Raw genomic sequence first — 16,922 nt, forward strand, 5'->3', positions numbered from 1 at the left:
CTAGCTCTGTGTTAGAAGGGGCGTGTGCCCCACGCACCCCGGGGCTAGCTCTGTGTTAGAGGGGGCGTGTGCCTCCTGACACACATCCTTGCTGTGTTCCCTCGGTTTCCATGTCAGGGTGGCCCATTGAGTCAGGGATGTTTTCTGAATTGACTGGATTGATGGGAGCTTCCCTCAACTTTAAATTAAAGGCAGCACAGGCGTGTGTGGGAGGCCCGGTGGGGCCCTGTGCTACCTGCGAGAGCCGCGCCAGCCGCTGAGTAGATGTCAGAGACAATCCCTGCTTAAAGGCCGCAGGTATTGAGCCGTACAAGCAAACACCAGCGCTGACCTTGGAGAAAGTCTCTCTTCAGCAGCCCCTTCTGGGTGACTTCTGAACAGAAATCGGCTTCGTTCCCGGTTTAGCCTGACCTCTCTCTCCCTGTGTGTGTGTCCCTCAGACTGCTGGGTTCAAACACAAAAGTCCCGCTGCGTGTCCTGTGCACTGTTTACCTGCTTTAGTCGCTTTCACTTCTCATAACTAAACACTGCTGTTATCCTTCGTCATAACCTAAATCCGTTTTTACCAGGTCGACCTTGAGAATCCATTCCAATGTTATTTCACTGTTTTAAAAGCTTTAGGTTTTCTAGAATTTATTCTTTGTCTTAGTTTATTTTAATTGAATAATTCCCGAATATCACCAGGCCATGAATGTCATCATGTTGATTGTTTTGTATCTTTTATGAGATTTTCCTCCGGGTCGGGCTTACGTAAGCATCTTGTGTAGCCCTTAAAAAGAACTAAGACATAGCGTGCTGAGCTCTGAGACTCCAGGCTCCTGGCAGCCTGCTGTGGCGATAGCAAGTCCCGTTTTTCCCACACTTGATTTTCCAGTTTTCTCTCACAAACGTCGTCCTGGTTCACTACAACCACCCTTTTCAGCTGGACGTTCAGATCACGTGAAAGCTGAGGAAAGAGAAGTTCGGACAGACCAGACACCCTGTGCAGGGTCAGCTCCCGAGGGGCAGGGCCTGGGGCACACACAGCCGTCCAGCATCAGACTTCATGGTGTTGCCTGGTGCGGCCTCTGGGTTGTTCTAATTCCGAATTTCAGCGTGAATGTGAAGGTGCCTCCCAAGAGCCCCCGGAGATGGACTTCAAGGGCGAGGACACGGGTGCCACTGTCCTAAGGGGGCTGCTGGCTGTGCTCCTAGATGAGGTGCTGGCAATGCAGTGCCTGGGGCTTCCTGGCAGGGACTCTGCAGCGTCTCCACCTTGTTGGACTCCTGGAACCCTGACGTGTCCCTGGTCAGCTGTACCTGGTGGTCAGTGGGCACTGTGGCTCTGCTGCCCTTCCTGGAATCTGAGGGTTTCTACTAGCTCCTGTTTCCTGGTCTCTTCTGGCTGTACCCTCCAGCCCCCGGCTGCATCCTGGAAGGTACCCTGAGCCCCCACGGAACCCGCACTTACCCCAGCGTGATGCCAGCACTCAGGGAACTTGGGGGCAGTCCTAGCGGCTGACAGCCCTCTTGGTCCTTGCATAGCAATTTGGGGTTGGGGTGCTCACCCCTGAGAATTTTCCCTTCCAACCAGGATACTCCCAACAGGGTCACAGTCCAGAGGCCTCTGGGATTGTTGGTTCGCGGGTGAGAGCTACTTTGTTTTAAAGACCTAAATTATTCTATAGGAATGTCTGTAGATCCTGTGTGGCTTGGGAGGAGCAATAGAATCATGGACGTCTTTTTCAAAAGTTCACCAGTGGAGTGTTTTCTGCACTGACATCGTAAACCACAGTAACGTCTCATTTTGATGCCACAAATGAGATGCGAAGACAACAGTTACTTGTTGAGCAGCAGGATATTCCTAGGTGAACGGTTAAAAGCTGGGAATGTGCTTTGATAGACGTAGGATGCCGTGAGAACAGCTGAAACACGAACAGTCCGTGTATGGGCAAGGGTGGGAGGCAGAGGGAGCTACACAGGGAGGGGAGGCGGTGGGTGCCGCTCGTGACTGTGACCTTGAGCAGGCACAAGTTACGCTGGCCGTGGGGTGTTTTTACACATCAGAGGTAAATGGGTCTGGTCCGAGGGCTTTTTTGAGCAGAAAGCTTCTATAGGAATACTCATTCTCAAAGGAGGGAGGAAGTGGGGGCATGGGGCTTAGCCTGCAGTCGTGGCGGGTGGCCAGTCCCAGAGGCAGATCTGCTGGAGTGAGGCTTTCGCGCTGGTCAGGTTCTCGGCTGAGATGTGCCTGTCGCATGAGGACAGGGTTCTGCAGAAATCAGAAACAGGAACTTCATTGGGGATGGCGTTGATGTCACTTGGGAAAAAAAGGATCCCTGTGAACGGCCCTTTGAGAAAGGAGATTGGTGTCCCAGGGATGCCTGCCACCCCCAGAATCCAATGGAAATAACGACCAGCAATTGTAATAATAAACCATCTGCACATGTCAGTCCATTTTCACATGGCTCTAAGGAGCTACCTGAGACAGGGTGATTTAGGAAGAAAAAAGGTTTAATCGACCCACAGTTCTGCAGGCTGCATAGGAAGCAAGGCTGGGGAGGCCTCAGGAAACTTAGAATCATGGGGAAGGCAAAGGGGAAGCAAGGTCCTTCTTCACAAGGCTGCAGGAGATAGAGAGCAAAGGGGAAAGGGCTACACACTTTGAAACAACCAGATCTCATGAGAACTCACTCACCCACCGTCACGAGATCAGCAAGGGGGACGCAGGCAAGGCTGCCCTGGCCGAGGACCACAAGCGTGTGTAGATCTGAGTGACATGTGGGCCCGGCATTTCCAAGCCAGAAGGAAGAGCCCACTGTTGATCACCATGAGGAAGTGAGGAAAAAACGAGGATGTGTTGATGGGCCCCTAAGAAGCCATTGTTCACTGCAAAAGGTCCTAACACTCTTTTCTAGAATCTACGAGTAAGACGTTATCCCGCTGACCATGTCGGGGGACTGTAGCCCACACCCTCACTCCAGCTGAATCGGGGTAGGGTGATAGGTGTATTGTTTTGGTTGAAAACGAATTCTGAAGAACAGCCATTTGTATTCCAGCTTTTTAATTCTTTATAAAATAAAATTCCCTGAGAGACGCAGTTCACAGAATCTGACAAACTAGAAATTGTCTGGGCCACAGCACAGGCGCGTCCCGAGGGAAAGCAGTTCTCCCGGAAACAAGTTTCCCGTTGGGGCTTTTCCCCAAGGCACGGGGTCTGGGCAGCAGGCCCTTTTTTTGGCCTGTGCCTCATGTGTAGTGGAGACACGTGTGGTCCTGACGGGTTGGGTATGTGGTCCTCACGGGTCAGGTGTGCGGTCCTCCCAGGTCGGGCGTGCGGTCCTCCCAGGTCGGGCGCGCGGTCCTCCCAGGTCGGGTACGTGGTCCTCCCAGGTCGGGTGTGTGGTCCTCCCAGGTCGGGTGCGTGGTCCTCCCAGGTCGGGTGCGTGGTCCTCACAGGTCGGGTGTGCTGTCCTCACAGGCCGTGCGGTCCTCCCGGGTCGGGTGTGTGGTCCTCCCAGGTCCACCTGTGTCTGTGCTGCTGGCGGCTCATCGGTCCTGTGGACCTTCCCTCCTCCACGGCCACCTGGGCGTGGCTGCTGGTGGATCTGTGGCTCTGGCCTCACGTAGGGCAGCCTCTGTCCAGCCCTGTCCTGTCTGCCTGCTTGTCTTCCCTGTCCCGAGGCAGTTTCCCCCGAGGGAAGCCCCGCGCTTCCACCTCTGCCTGGTACCTCGAGTGTTTTCCCTGATCATTGACTCGCAGAACATTCCCGCCGCTGTTCTTCCACAGCAGGCAGGAGTCTGAGCTGAGTTCAGAAGGGAACAGACACAATCTATGAGTTTATTCCTGAAACCTGTGGAATGTAGCTGGGTAATCGGGCAACCATCTCTTCTACGTAAAACACAGAACAGAAAAAGGAGGTTCACGTGTACCCGAGTTTGCATTACGGATTTTTAAATGCCAGCTGTGCGGGAATTTTTGTGCTCAGTTTGAGACATTGGGACCGACGTTCGTTGTGACCGAGAGCGTTGAGCAGGGCCAGTGTCAAGAGCGGGCAGAAGGTTGCAGACAGACAGGCCCTGAGCCCATCACCGCGCTGCAGAACTGGTGGTGGGAGATGCAGCCGGGAAACGGGGGCGTCCTGCCGTGCTCTGGGGGGCTGCTGCATCTTCTGTTATGTGGTAATAAGAAAATTTAGTGCTTGTATCTTTGGGGTTTGAAGTGTTGGCACGCAAGAAAAATGAGGTGTATTTTCTAAAACTCTTGATTTGAAAGAGAAAAAAAGTACATAAAAACGAGATGACTTGGACTGTTTTCCCCAAACAGATATTTGGAAACTGGACATTTGGGACGCTGGTATTCACTGTGATGGTGTTCACAGTCACACTAAAGGTAAGTGGTCTCACGCTCACATTCCTCCCCCAGCCACAGTGAACCCCTGCAGGGGAGGCCTCACCCGCTCTGGGCTCCCTGAATTGTAACTGTGTACCCAGGCTGGAAGCCACTCTGCACCCAGCCCAGGCCGGCTCCTGGGGCACCCCCGGGCATCCTCGTCTTGCTGTTTAGACAAGTAATGCACAGACTCAGTACACCCCGCCACCCCGCGTACCAGACCCCAGAGCAACACCGAAGGTAACCTCAGGAGCGAGCTGCTGCTTCGTGAGAGAATTCAGAAAGAATTCAGGCTAGAATTCTTTTCAGCGGCAGGTAGCCCTCCCCGCCAGTGCCATCAAAATACATTTGAATTGAAACAAATTAATGTATTTTGGAAAATTTTACTCTTTTTAAAGTCCAGTGAAGTTCTGTACAGACTGTATCGTTATGAAATCTCAAAACCTATCGGACTGAGTCTTAAAAACTGATACCGAAACATTCCTAAGGTCATTTTCTTAGATAGTGATATAAACAACACCTGACTCTAAAGTAACTTTCTGGCCAGGCACAGTGGCTCACGCCCATAATCCCAGCACTGTGGGAGGCCAAGGCGGGTGGATCACCTGAGGTCAGCAGTTCGAGACCAGCCTGGCCAACATGCCGAAACCCCTTCTGTACTAAAAACAAAAAGTAGCTGGGCGTGGTGGCACGCGCCTGTAATCCCAGCTACTTGGGAGGCTGAGGCAGGAGAATCACTTGAACCTGAGAGGTGGAGGTTGCAGTGAGCAGAGATCATACCACTGCACTCCAGCCTGGGCGACAGAGGGAGACTCTGTGTCAAAAAAATTTTTAAAAAGTAACTTTCTTCGGTAGTGACATAAAGAACACCTTAATCTGAATGACTTTCTTCGGTGGTGATATAAACAACACCTTGGTCCGTGGCCCCCGTGCCGCCATGCAGGAAATGCATCCATGGCTCCCTTCCCCGGGACCCGGGGCTGTGGCGTCCCCACGTTCTTCCTCTCCACGGGCAGTGTGAGGTGTGCCTTTGTCTTCCTGAGCGTTTTTGTGCGGGCATTGGGTCGTCACTGCTGGGTCTGTGTTTGGTTTAGTCTTTCATCAGCCCCGGCTCTCTGTCCTGCCCGTCACGATCATTCTGACTGCTCGGGTGACACCGTTAACTCCCCTTTTTTTTCCTTTTAGCTTGCGTTAGACACACACTACTGGACTTGGATCAACCATTTTGTCATCTGGGGGTCGCTGCTGTTCTACGTCGTCTTTTCGCTTCTCTGGGGAGGAGTGATCTGGTAAATATCTATAAGTAGCTGATAAGCTGATAAATATCACGTGATTGTTATTACCTTAATAGTCCTGCACTATTTTTTTATCAAGGGTTGAAGACACATTTTCCGTGCAGCCTCGTTGGTTGGGGCCAGTGTTTGTTGAACATCCGCTGTGTGCTGGGCGTCATGTGGGGTCCTGGGAGACAGTCGGGGGCCGGACACGGGGGAGTCCCTGCTCCCGTGACTTGTACCTTCAGGGGAGAGAGACACTAACTGATAACAGCTTGTGACGAGCTATCCGGAGGAACAGCCAGGATTCTACACCAGGGGACCCATGTCAGGTTAAAAGGCCAGAGATGACTTCTCAGAAAGTCATTTGAAACCTGTAAGAAGAAGAACACCATCATCCCAGCACGTCTCCGCTGGTGACTGCCTCCCACAGCGAAGCACCCGCCAGGCATTCGACAGGTCCTGTCTCACTCTGTCCTCACGCCCCACAGCAAGATGGGGCCCAGGCATGGTGGGGCTGGACCTTGCCCGCAGCAGCCTGACTCCTGGGGGAGCCTCTGGTTCGGGGGAGCAGCAGCAGGCACGCCGTCCCGGGTGGGAGGAGGTCCTCGGTGAGTGGGAGCCGTGGCCGGTGGACGGGGTCCTGGACCAGGCTGCAGAGCAGGCAGGGTGGCCTCCTGGACCGCCGGCCGTGAGGATCCTGGCTTGGCCCGGACCAGGCTGCAGAGCAGGCAGGGTGGCCTCCTGGACCGCCGGCCGTGAGGATCCTGGCTTGAGGCTGTCATGGTCAGCCAAGTCATTGGAGGGCTGTGGGCAGAGCACAGCGGCGTTCGGTGGCTCTTTTAAAAACCCCACGGTGGCTGCATGTTGAGCTGGTGAGAGCGACATAGGCAGGGTGTTCAGAGACTGTTGCCGTAAGCCAGGAAACTACGCAGGGTGGTGGGCCCAGGACCAGGTCCCAATCTCAGCCCCCGCGCAGCAGCCTCTGCCACAGCCCTCTGCAGACCTGGGGTCAGTCGCCGGCCTAGGGAAAGCCAGCGACCTTCTCGGGATCCCTCAGGGCCCCTGACCTGGGCCGAATTCTCAGCTCAGGAAGCATCCCTCCCGCTTACCTCGTTCAGCCAGCGGCCCCTGGTGGCCCCGGGTTGCATTACACAGTGCCAGAGATGAGAGCCGAGCTTCCAGGATTTCAGTCACCCTGCCAGCCCCAGAGAACCTGCTTGGCTCTGGAGAGCCCAGCCCAGCTCCGGAGAGCCCGGCCATTCTAGCAGCCCTGAAGACCGTGGCTCTGCAAGAGGAAGATTCCATCCCAAAGCCTCTCTGACCAGCTCCTGGGCTTTGGAACCAAGGAGCCACAGCCCGTCAGCCTTGGTGGAACCGTGGCCTCTCACACTGTTTCCCGTGTCTCTGATGTGCTGGGAGCTGCTCGGTGACGAGACCCCATCCTCCTGCCCACCACCAGCGCCTCGCGGTGCCTCCAGCCCCGTCCCAGGCCTGCCAGCAGCTCCACGTCCCTCCCGTTACCCACCACGCCCTGCTCCCGTTTCCCTCCTGTTGTCCACACGCCAGTTTCACTGTGCTTCCTGGAGGTGGGGCCCTGTCTCTGTGTCTCTGCCACCGTCCATGGTGCCTGGGATGTGAAAGGCGATCAGGAAACATGACCGGAAGGCACGTGTAGACGTGGACCTGTGGACTCAGGCTGGCTGCGGGTCACCAGTCCCTGCATCCTTGCCAGCCTCCCTCATGGAGCTGACACAGACATCTCTGAATTATCCTCTTTCTTGGGAGAGAAGTCATTGCTTGCTCTGTATTGACGACCAGTGCTCGGCACGTCCTTCCCATCCGAGACTTCAAGATAGAAAAACATCCCTATTTCAATCCCTTTTTTTTTTTGCTTCTGTGAAACTGAACTTCAGAGACTTCTATGTTCCCTTTGAGATGACTTCAGAGAATTCCTTCTCCCGTTCCTGTTACCCCAGCATTACCGGGAGGTTCAGCGTTCGTTTTTTATACGATAAACTCAGAGCAGGCTCCGTGGCTTGCCAAGCGACTCTCACTGACAAAAGTGTGAACTCCCAGAACAAACGCCCTCTGCAGCGTGGAGAGAGGCCGGCCCCAGGGAGTACCTGCCTCACCAGCGGCTTTTCTTCCCTGCCCTTCAGGCCATTCCTCAACTACCAGAGGATGTACTACGTGTTCATCCAGATGCTGTCCAGCGGGCCCGCCTGGCTGGCCATCGTGCTGCTGGTGACCATCAGCCTCCTTCCCGACGTCCTCAAGAAAGTCCTGTGCCGGCAGCTGTGGCCAACAGCAACAGAGAGAGTCCAGGTACGGAGCTTCCCCCGCGGGGCAGGGGTGCGTCAGGGCCCTGGCCTCGGGACTAGGAAATGACCACTTTGAAAGATAGTGTGAAGGGTTTGGATTTCATAAAACGTGATCAGTTCAGGTATCACTAATGAGTTTCTTAATGATACATGATTTTAAACATCAGGTAAATTTGAGATGACGTTTAATTTTATGTTTCAACCTAAACATTCAGATTAAACAGTAATCTGAAATCAGACACAAATAAGAGAAAAAAGACTAATACAAAAGGCACATTATTTCATGTAAATGTAACCCTGTTTTAAAATGAATCATTACTTTAAAAGGTTAAATTACTTAATTTTTAAGGATGGTAAATTTGGCTGGAAACGGTAGCATCTGTATCAGGAGATGCTGGTATCGGTGGGGCTGCTTATTTTCCACATTCCCAAGTTTTAGCCACAAGCAGAATTCTGGGTCCGGGGAAGACATGACGATACCGAGTGCCCCCCCAGGTGCAGAGGGTTCGGCAGGTGTGAGGACTTGGCCTCCGGCCCCCCATCCTTCTCGGCAGCTGGGCTCTGGCTCCAAGCTCAGCCCCAAGTCAGAGTCAGTGACCACGTCCCCTGCTCCGCTGCTTCACCGGGAAGCCTGCCTGTCCTCGGAGGGCCGTGCACCTGTCACAGTCCCTCGGGACTGTGTTAACAATGCGGGTTTTCCAGTTTCGTCCCTGAAATTTATAATCACCCTGTGAGGTGGGGCCCTGGACTGGGCAGTGCTGAAGCCCGGTGGGGAGACGAGGGGTGGGAGGCCCCCGGCAGTGGCCGCTCCTTCAGGGTGTGAGGCCACCCAGGATGGACACAGCGGTGCAGTTGGGAGGAAGACGGGAAGCGAGGGGGCCGGGGCCCCAGCCCTGACTCACTCACGCAGCTCAGACACTTGGGGGCTGGCTCCCAGCAGTGCTGCCGTGCTGGGAGGGAAAACAGGTCGCCCTCCCTTAGGGGTGCAGCCCCACCCGCCACCCACCTCTGACAATCAGAATGGGACCCTGGCTGGAGAGCTTTCTTGGGACATTGGTGCCGATTTAAAATGTTGAAACCAATGCTGCCAGTTCCCGGCACTCCCTCCTTCATGCCTCCTGCCACAATTTGTAAAATCAGAGCGAGCGGCCGGGCGCGGTGGCTCAAGCCTGTAATCCCAGCACTTTGGGAGGCCGAGGCGGGTGGATCACGAGGTCAGGAGATCGAGACCATCCTGGCTAACACGGTGAAACCCCGTCTCTACTAAAAATACAAAAAACTAGCCGGGCGAGGTGGCGGGCGCCTGTAGTCCCAGCTACTCGGGAGGCTGAGGCAGGAGAATGGCGTAAACCCAGGAGGCAGAGCTTGCAGTGAGCTGAGATCGCGCCACTGCACCCCAGCCCGGGCGACAGAGCGAGACTCCGTCTCAAAAAAAAAAAAAAAAAAAAAATCAGAGCGAGCAAAATTGGTGGTGAAGAGACCCCCACTCAGCGTAGTGAAAATGTCCACACACAGCTCCACTGACTCGGGGACCACGGGCAGGAGAAACGCAGCAGAACCTGCATGTCAGCTGCTCTGTGCAGGGAGAGGAGCCAGTGGGAGCAGGAGCCAGGGCCCAGGTTGAGACTCCACGGCCCCCAGTGCTTCAGGGGAAACTCGTTGCCCCCAAGCAGCCACTGCCCAGCCCTACCTGTGGCCCGAGAAGCAGCTGTCCAGTGGTACTTTTCTCTAAGCACGGTCCTTGGTTCCTGAGCCCTTCAGCTGTGCAGTTCCACAGCGGGCACACGTGTTCATGACAGGGCTCTGTGCACGGAACACGTGTTCATAACCACATCCCATACATGGGGACGTGGCAGACACGCATGTCACAAGGACACAAGGCACAGAGGAGACAGCAGGGCTGTGGGTCTGACCCTGAGAGAGAACAGGTCCCGCTTGGGGGTGTCTGCTGGGCCCCCAGCTGTGGCCACAGTGGTGTGGCTTGAGATTTATGAGAGTCTCGGCCCTACCTGGCCCCTGGGTGCGTGTGGCTGCAGAGGTGCTTGGTCAGAGATGCCTGAGCAGGCAGGAGTTGAACTCGGGGGGTCAGGAGGGCCTGTCCCCACAGGAGTCTGGACTCTTCCATGACAGTGTGCACGCAGCCTCCAGAGTCGGGGCTGCCGAGGGCCACGCCCCCAGATGCGTCTGACCACAGGCCCTCTGCTCTGCGGCACATCTCCGGGATGGGCGGGTCTCAGGGGGCACTTTGGGAATGCCGGTGAGGACCCTCCCCGTCCCACCCTTTGTTCAGGAGCCCGTTTTGCTGTGGGTCTCTGCGTCCCACAAAAGCCTCAGCAACCCTTATGAACAGCCACACTGTGGGACCTGCAGGAGGCGTAAAGCAGGGAGTGGGGGGGGGGCTGGCGGGTCATGGCGGGGGGCACCAGTGTCCACCTAGAGTGGCCAGAAGAACGTGCACATGGTGGCGAGCCTCTGACTAACTCAGCTCTGTCTCTTGTTTCTTTCCTTCCTGTTTCCTTCCGTCTTCCGACCACTTTGCCTAAATCCCCACACCTTGTTCACACACTCCTGTGTGCGTGGCCGCTGACCTCGGGACTCAGACTAAGAGCCAGTGCCTTTCTGTCGAGCAGTCAACCATCTTTATGCTTTCTCAGACTTCCAGCAGCCTGAGTTTCTGATGGAACAAGGTGATGATGCTCCTCTGCCTTCCGCACGCTTGGGATGGTAGACGCGGGGCAGCAGGGCCATGCCCGTCACCAGAGCCCCAAGTCCACGCGCTCCCACGCGGCATCCGCCGGGCGCTGGGCACGGCAGCCCCACGTCAGGAAGCCCCACCACTTACTTACACCTTCACATGCACGGACTGATCGTGAGCTGTGCTTTCCATCAGTCACAGTTAACCAGGGTTTCTCCCTCAGCGTCCAGGCAGCCTCAGAACCCACCTGTGAGGGTTCAGACACAGCTGACAGCGCAGAGCCGGCCACATGGCCCCTCACACAGGTGTCAGAGAGGTTCCTACGCAGGAATCCTAAGCAGGAAGGTGTGAGAGTTTGCAATTCACAGGTCACCCAGCCCCTGAGCTCACAAACCCTTCCCTCCGCAGCCTGTAGAGTGTGGATCACAAGGCCTCCTCCTTCACGCACCCACTTCTGTGCCCCTCTGCAGCTGGAAAGACTGAGGACAGCTGGGATAACAGGTTTGCTCAGGACCCACGCACATTTCAGAAAAGGGGAGCCAGGCTGAGCCACACAGCTGGAGACAAAGGGGACAGAAGCGTTTGGTGTCAGATGTTTGACCAAATTCTCTTTTTACTGTTTTTTGAATGAAGACCTCTTTGAAAGCTTTCTATTAATAATATGCTTTAAAAATGACGACCCTGGCCTTTCTGGGCAGCGTAGAGGCATTCCCACGCCATTTTCCTGCGGTGGCATCCGTGGTCAGAGCGGAGATTGCAGGGGCCTGCGTGCCGTCTTGAAGTTGGGTTCTGTCTTTCAGCCGTGTGCTCCGGCACCAAAGCCCACATTCACGTGTGCCTCCAAATTAATGATGCTCTGAAAATGAGTGTTTGGTATTTTACTGTTTTACCAAATGCAGCCTAGAAAAATGCCCAGAGCAGAAAAGGGCTTTTTTTCCCTTTAATAACAGCATCTTCTATATATTTTAAACACGATTTGTAACTGACAAAATGGTCCTTTTTTAAGTCCAAGCAATTAATAGGAATCAAAATTTTTCTAATTTAGTGTCATCAGAATTTGTTAGATTAAATTGCAGAATTTCATCTCACCATTTCTGTACTTGAAAACATTTGGGATGAAATTATTAGGAACACTTTAATAACTCATAGGAGGTCCTTAAGAAACTAATTAAATCATGCCAACTGTAGGCTAAAAATATGCATTCTGCTGTGATGTAGTTTGTTGAGAGCTGGTTTGCTTCTGAACATGTGCAGAAGCTGAGCCCGGCTGTGTAGACAGTGGCACAGAGGTTCGTTCTCCCGCCGCCTGCGAGGCCTCGGGCCCTGGCGTGACCCCCGCAGGCAGGGCCGGTGTCCGCACCTGAACACAAAGCGCCTGCAGCCAGCACGTGCCCGGCACACACAGGAACACACTGTGGTGCTGAGACCACCTGCATCCTGCAAAACTTTGGAGGAATAAACATGTCACCCGCCCTCACATGGGGCATATTTTCCTTCCAGTGGATGGTTTTCTTTTCATCTGTTCCTCTGGAAAAGAAAAGCATCACAGGCCTGACGTATGTGTGTGTGCGATTCGCACATACATGCCTGTGCTGCCATCTCTGCGTGTCTGCATGCAGTTCACTTCTCCGTCACTGTCCCCGGGAAGGGTGGCAGCCTCCTCCTTTGTTTCCTGCTGCTCCTCACCTGGGCGTCTGCCCATTCGGACCTGCAGTTCTGCACTTCCAAGCCCGCAGTTCTTCAGCTCCCACTCTTCCCTCATTCCTCGAATAAGGCTGGGCTACAGGATCTCAGTGGAGCTCTGTGAGCACGTTGGCCTCGGGACACTCTGCTGTAGGGCCCTGGCAGAGCGGCTCCTGGGGCTCACTGTCTGCCATGGAAGTGGGTGTGTGGCTGAACATGTGGCTCCAGGATTCCAGAGGTGCCCGGTGGACCTTCCGGCTGAGGGACCTTGGACCCTCTGCCTCCCGCAGGTGCCGTGGCCTGTCCCTGAGCCTGTCACTGTCTCTCAGTTCTGGGCTTGGGCTCCTTATGGGAGCGGCCTTGCTGGGACAGTGTTTTCCCAAGACGCCCTGAGCCCTTGCCCTGGCCGCTCCGTGACACCCCATGCAGACTCCAACAGAGGCTTAGAGCCTCTTCCTGCTGGGGTCCCACGGATGGTGCAGGCAGAGGCCAGAGTGCTCCTGGTGCTCGTGGGCACTGGCTCAGCAGCCCCGCGTGGCCCATGTTGCTCAGTGTCTTTCCTCGCCTTGCAGAGGGGCGTGAAGCACAAGGCTCCAGTCCAGGCCGCACAGAGCAGCGACGGGCCCCTCCTGAAGGACCTTCTACGGCGGCCAAGGCGCAGTTAGCTCCACGCTAGGTAACTGTGCGGCTGCTGCGTGCCGCCCGTGTGCTGTGACTGTCAGACCTGTTTTTCCTCCAAAGTTTTGCTGTGCTGTGCTGTGCTGTCTTTGATAACAAAGGTTCACGGTGAAAAAGAGCAGCTCTCTTTACACACACATGCATTTGCTGTCCCAGGTAAGTAACACGCCTCAGGGCACGCTGACCACACATGGAACATGCTATGCACACTCCCCCCACACACAGCACGCAGCCTGACTGGGCCCAGCTTCGTCAGATAGAGGCTCACAGTCCTGGTCCTTGGGGGAAACGGCTTCACCTAAAAGGCCTCTCAGGAAGGAGCCTGCTTTGAAATCAAACGTGGATATTGCGTGGTTTGTGTGGAACTGGAGCCCAGGCAGTGAGAGTGCAGGTCTTCTGTGTGCCAGCCGGAGCACGTAGCTTGTCGCCTCTCTGACAGACATGGAGGCCACAAAGACGCCTGCTCCTGCCAGCATTTCCGGCACTGGAAATGCTGGTCTAAAAGTGGGCTGACCTGGGGACGGCCCCCCATCAGACAGATGTGTGCTGCCAGCCTCTGCCGCTCCCCTCGCTGGTCAGACCTGCAGGGCCCTTGCACGTCCGGGGCCCCAGTGGGCTGTCAGAAGCCACATAGGCCCCATCCATGGCAACATGCCAACAGGACGCAAGCCAAGCATGTCCAGTTCTCCATCAGCCCAGTCCCTGTGGGGTGGGGCCTGCCCTCTCTGGGGCACTGAGTTCGCCTTTTGTTCGAGGGTCTCTGGGTACTGGTATGGCATTCGAGCTCTCACTGCACAGGAAGCCAGCTATAGGGAGGAAGCTCATAGGTTCCCGTCCATGGCCTGTATCCCTGGGGTCCCCGGGTTCTTCCCTGGGATGGTGGGACGGGGGCGGCCACTGTTGGTACCGGAAGGGAGAGGCACTCGTTCCTAGACAGAGACCCCTTGCCTCCGTGTGGCTTCTCCAGCGGGGTGGATCCTGCCCGGCCTGCCCCCAGGACGAGGCCGTGTCCTGAGCTGAATCTAGCAGTTCCCGCAGGAGGCGATGGTAGTGAGTGCATCCCAGGGTGGCCCAGGTCACCCCAAGCAGCCCCGTGGGGATCCCTGAGACTGACCATGTGTCTCGTTCTCTCGGCAGAATGGGTGCGCACAGCCTCGGGACCGCGACTCAGAATTCACCCCTCTTGCCTCTCTGCAGAGCCCAGGCTACCAGAGCACCTGTCCCTCAGCCGCCTGGTACAGCTCCCGCTCTCAGCAGGTGACACTCGCGGCCTGGAAGGGGAAGGTGTCCGTGGAGCCCCCACTCACCCTCAGCGGTTCCCATCACCACGGCAGTTCCAGCCCGAGTCACAGCTGCCCTGGGTCCCGTGTGCAAATGCTCGTGTGATGGATGGTCCTAAGCCTGTGGAGACTGCACACGCCTCTTCCTGGCCCCCAGCAGGCAAGGAGGGGCGTCACAGGCCTTGCCCTCGAGTGTGGCACGCTGGCCGCCTGGACCCAGCACTGCAGTTGTTGAGCCACACCAGTGGCCCCCGGGCATTCGGCTCGACTCAGAAGGGACATCCTGCTGGCGCACCCTGTGTGCTGTCATGCAGAGGCCGTTCCCCCAGGCCCATGTCTTCACCCACCTACCATCATCGGCCTTTGCTGTCGCTGGGAGAGAAGAGCCGTCCAGGCCCCCATGGTGGCCCACGTGTGGACATCTGCTGCTATTTCCTGCTTGCCCGGCTGCCACCCATGCCCTCCATAGGATGAGGTGGAGCCGTGGCGGTGCGTCCTTTCCTCAACAACCCTCCAATCCTCTTGCTGTGGGAAGGGCTGGGTCACTCGGATACCGTCATCCCTGTGGACGCACGGCATGCCCTGCTCATCTGGGAGTGGCTTCCCTGTGGTTCAGTCCAGGCCTGCCTGCCCTGTGTGTCAGGGCCGGCTGAGTTTCGGTCTCCCCATCATCGCCTCGTGCAGAAAGCAGTGCCATGTGGGAGGACAAGGCCACGCCAGTGGCTTCCAGCCCTGCAGCACAAGTGCCAGGATGTCCATCGGCCACTCACCAGAGCACGGAGCCGTCAGTCCACTGTTACAGGAGAATGTTGATTTCACGGGTGCGAGGGCCAGGAGACAGATACTTGACTGTGATGGGCAGACATCCTTTGTCCCCGTGGAGCGGTCACCACCCAGGTGGTGTTGGTGCCCCAGAACCTCTCTCGGGCTGATGGGGGCGGCCCACAGGACGTGGGGTGGATCCCAGCAGGCAGCACCGCACCTCCGCCCGCCTCCCACACTGCAGCTCCGCCCGCCGGGCTCTGCGTCCCCTTGTCCCCACATCCCCACGTCCCCACGCAGGGCTCTCCTTCGTCTTGGGATTCTGTCCAGCGCTAGCAACCCAACGGCTGCTGTGATACAAAGTCCCTGTTGCTCTCTGTACTGGCATTTCTATTTCTAGAAATAATCTTTGACGTAGCCTTAATGGTCCTTAAAGAAGACATTTCATTGTGAGGTTCGGTACTGCTGCCTTTCAGGAAAGTACCAGACGCTGGAGGAGGAGCCACGCTGGCCACGCCGTCAGACAGGCTCCGGCAGGCGAAACCCAGAGGGTGGTTCCGACGTGCTCGACGGTGGGTGGTTTTGGAAGCTCCGATTTCACCATTTGATTGTATAATCTTTTACCTGTACAATATTTATTTGAAGTGAAGGATAAATCGGCGGTAAGAACAGTGAACACAGTGGTCGGGATAAACTAAGGTGACACATAAACACCACACCAAAGATGAGGGTCGTGAGCAACCCGCTTGAGCAGACAGAACGGCAGGACTCCACGCTGTCCCGAGGTCCTCCTGCGGGCGCCCTGGCTTGGCAGCCCTGCCCACGCTACCCCCGCAAACAACGGTGTGTGCATTTTTACAGCCCTTTTTAAGAACCCAATATGGGCATAAATGTAATACCTGTATGGGGGGCAGATTCTCTGTATGTTCAGTTAACAAATTATTTGTAATGTATTTTTTTAGAAATCTAAAAATTGCCTTTGCACTGAAGTATTTTCATAGCTGTTTATATCTCTTTTATTCATTTATTTAACATATTGTCTAATTTTAAAAATAGGTTTTTAAAGCTTTCATTTTTAAGTTTATGTAATTTTGGCCACTTTACATTTAGATTCTGGTGAGAGTTTTGACTGAATGTTCCAATCTCTGATGAATGTGAATTTTCAGATTTGATTTTATTCTCTACACACACCTCTTCCTTTCTTGGTATTTCTGGTGGCAGTGATTAGTTCAACAGCATATTTAAGGTACATAATTTGCTATACTTTTTCTTTACAATTTGTTGCAATTTCCTCTGCTTTCTGTGTTTCATTGTTAATTTCCATCCTTCAGCCTTAAAAATAGAAGATTCTCACGTGAAGGTTTAGTAAGCTGGGTCCCAGCTCTGCCTGTGTGGAGATAGTCACCATGTACCTCTGACAACAAGTCTTAGTGTGAAAGTTACTAAACTTTTGCACACTCCCAAACGTCTTTTAAAAAATTGCTTGGGAAATTATTAAATGAATGTACCTGATCATTTGAAATCGATAAGGGGCATGAGATAAAAACTAAAAGGATGAGAAGACTCAGGGAGTGACACTGAGATAAAAACTAAAGGATGAGAAGACTCAGTGAGTGACACTGACATAAAAACTAAAGGATGAGAAGACTCAGCGACACGGCAGGGTGTGCGCACAATTTTCCACCTCACAGTAGTTAGTATTTACTTGCCTTAAACTAACTTTGAAGCAAGTAATGTCAACTTTGAGCACTCTGTCGAGTTTTGAAAATCTTATTTGCTGCTGCACAGGTTAATAAATTATCAATTTGTAATTCAGCATGTTGGTCAGAGACAGTCGCTGATTCACACCCAGTC

At 54.7% G+C, this 16,922-nt stretch overlaps 1 protein-coding gene across 1 annotated transcript in view; it reads left to right on the forward strand.

Annotated features, from left to right (window-relative positions):
• ATP11A (ATPase, class VI, type 11A) overlaps positions 1-15,356 on the forward strand; it is a 93,793-nt gene extending 78,437 nt beyond the window's left edge. Inside the window, exons 28-31 of the mRNA XM_011933952.1 lie at positions 4,307-4,372; positions 5,558-5,661; positions 7,809-7,974; positions 14,164-15,356. Coding sequence (XP_011789342.1) covers positions 4,307-4,372; positions 5,558-5,661; positions 7,809-7,974; positions 14,164-14,412 — 585 coding nt within the window. The 3' untranslated portion in view covers positions 14,413-15,356. The remainder of the gene's footprint in view (positions 1-4,306; positions 4,373-5,557; positions 5,662-7,808; positions 7,975-14,163) is intronic.
• The last annotated feature ends 1,566 nt before the right edge of the window (positions 15,357-16,922 follow it).

This window comes from Colobus angolensis, unplaced genomic scaffold, assembly GCF_000951035.1.
Source record: "Colobus angolensis palliatus isolate OR3802 unplaced genomic scaffold, Cang.pa_1.0 Scaffold13, whole genome shotgun sequence".
Taxonomy (NCBI): Eukaryota; Metazoa; Chordata; class Mammalia; order Primates; family Cercopithecidae; genus Colobus; species Colobus angolensis.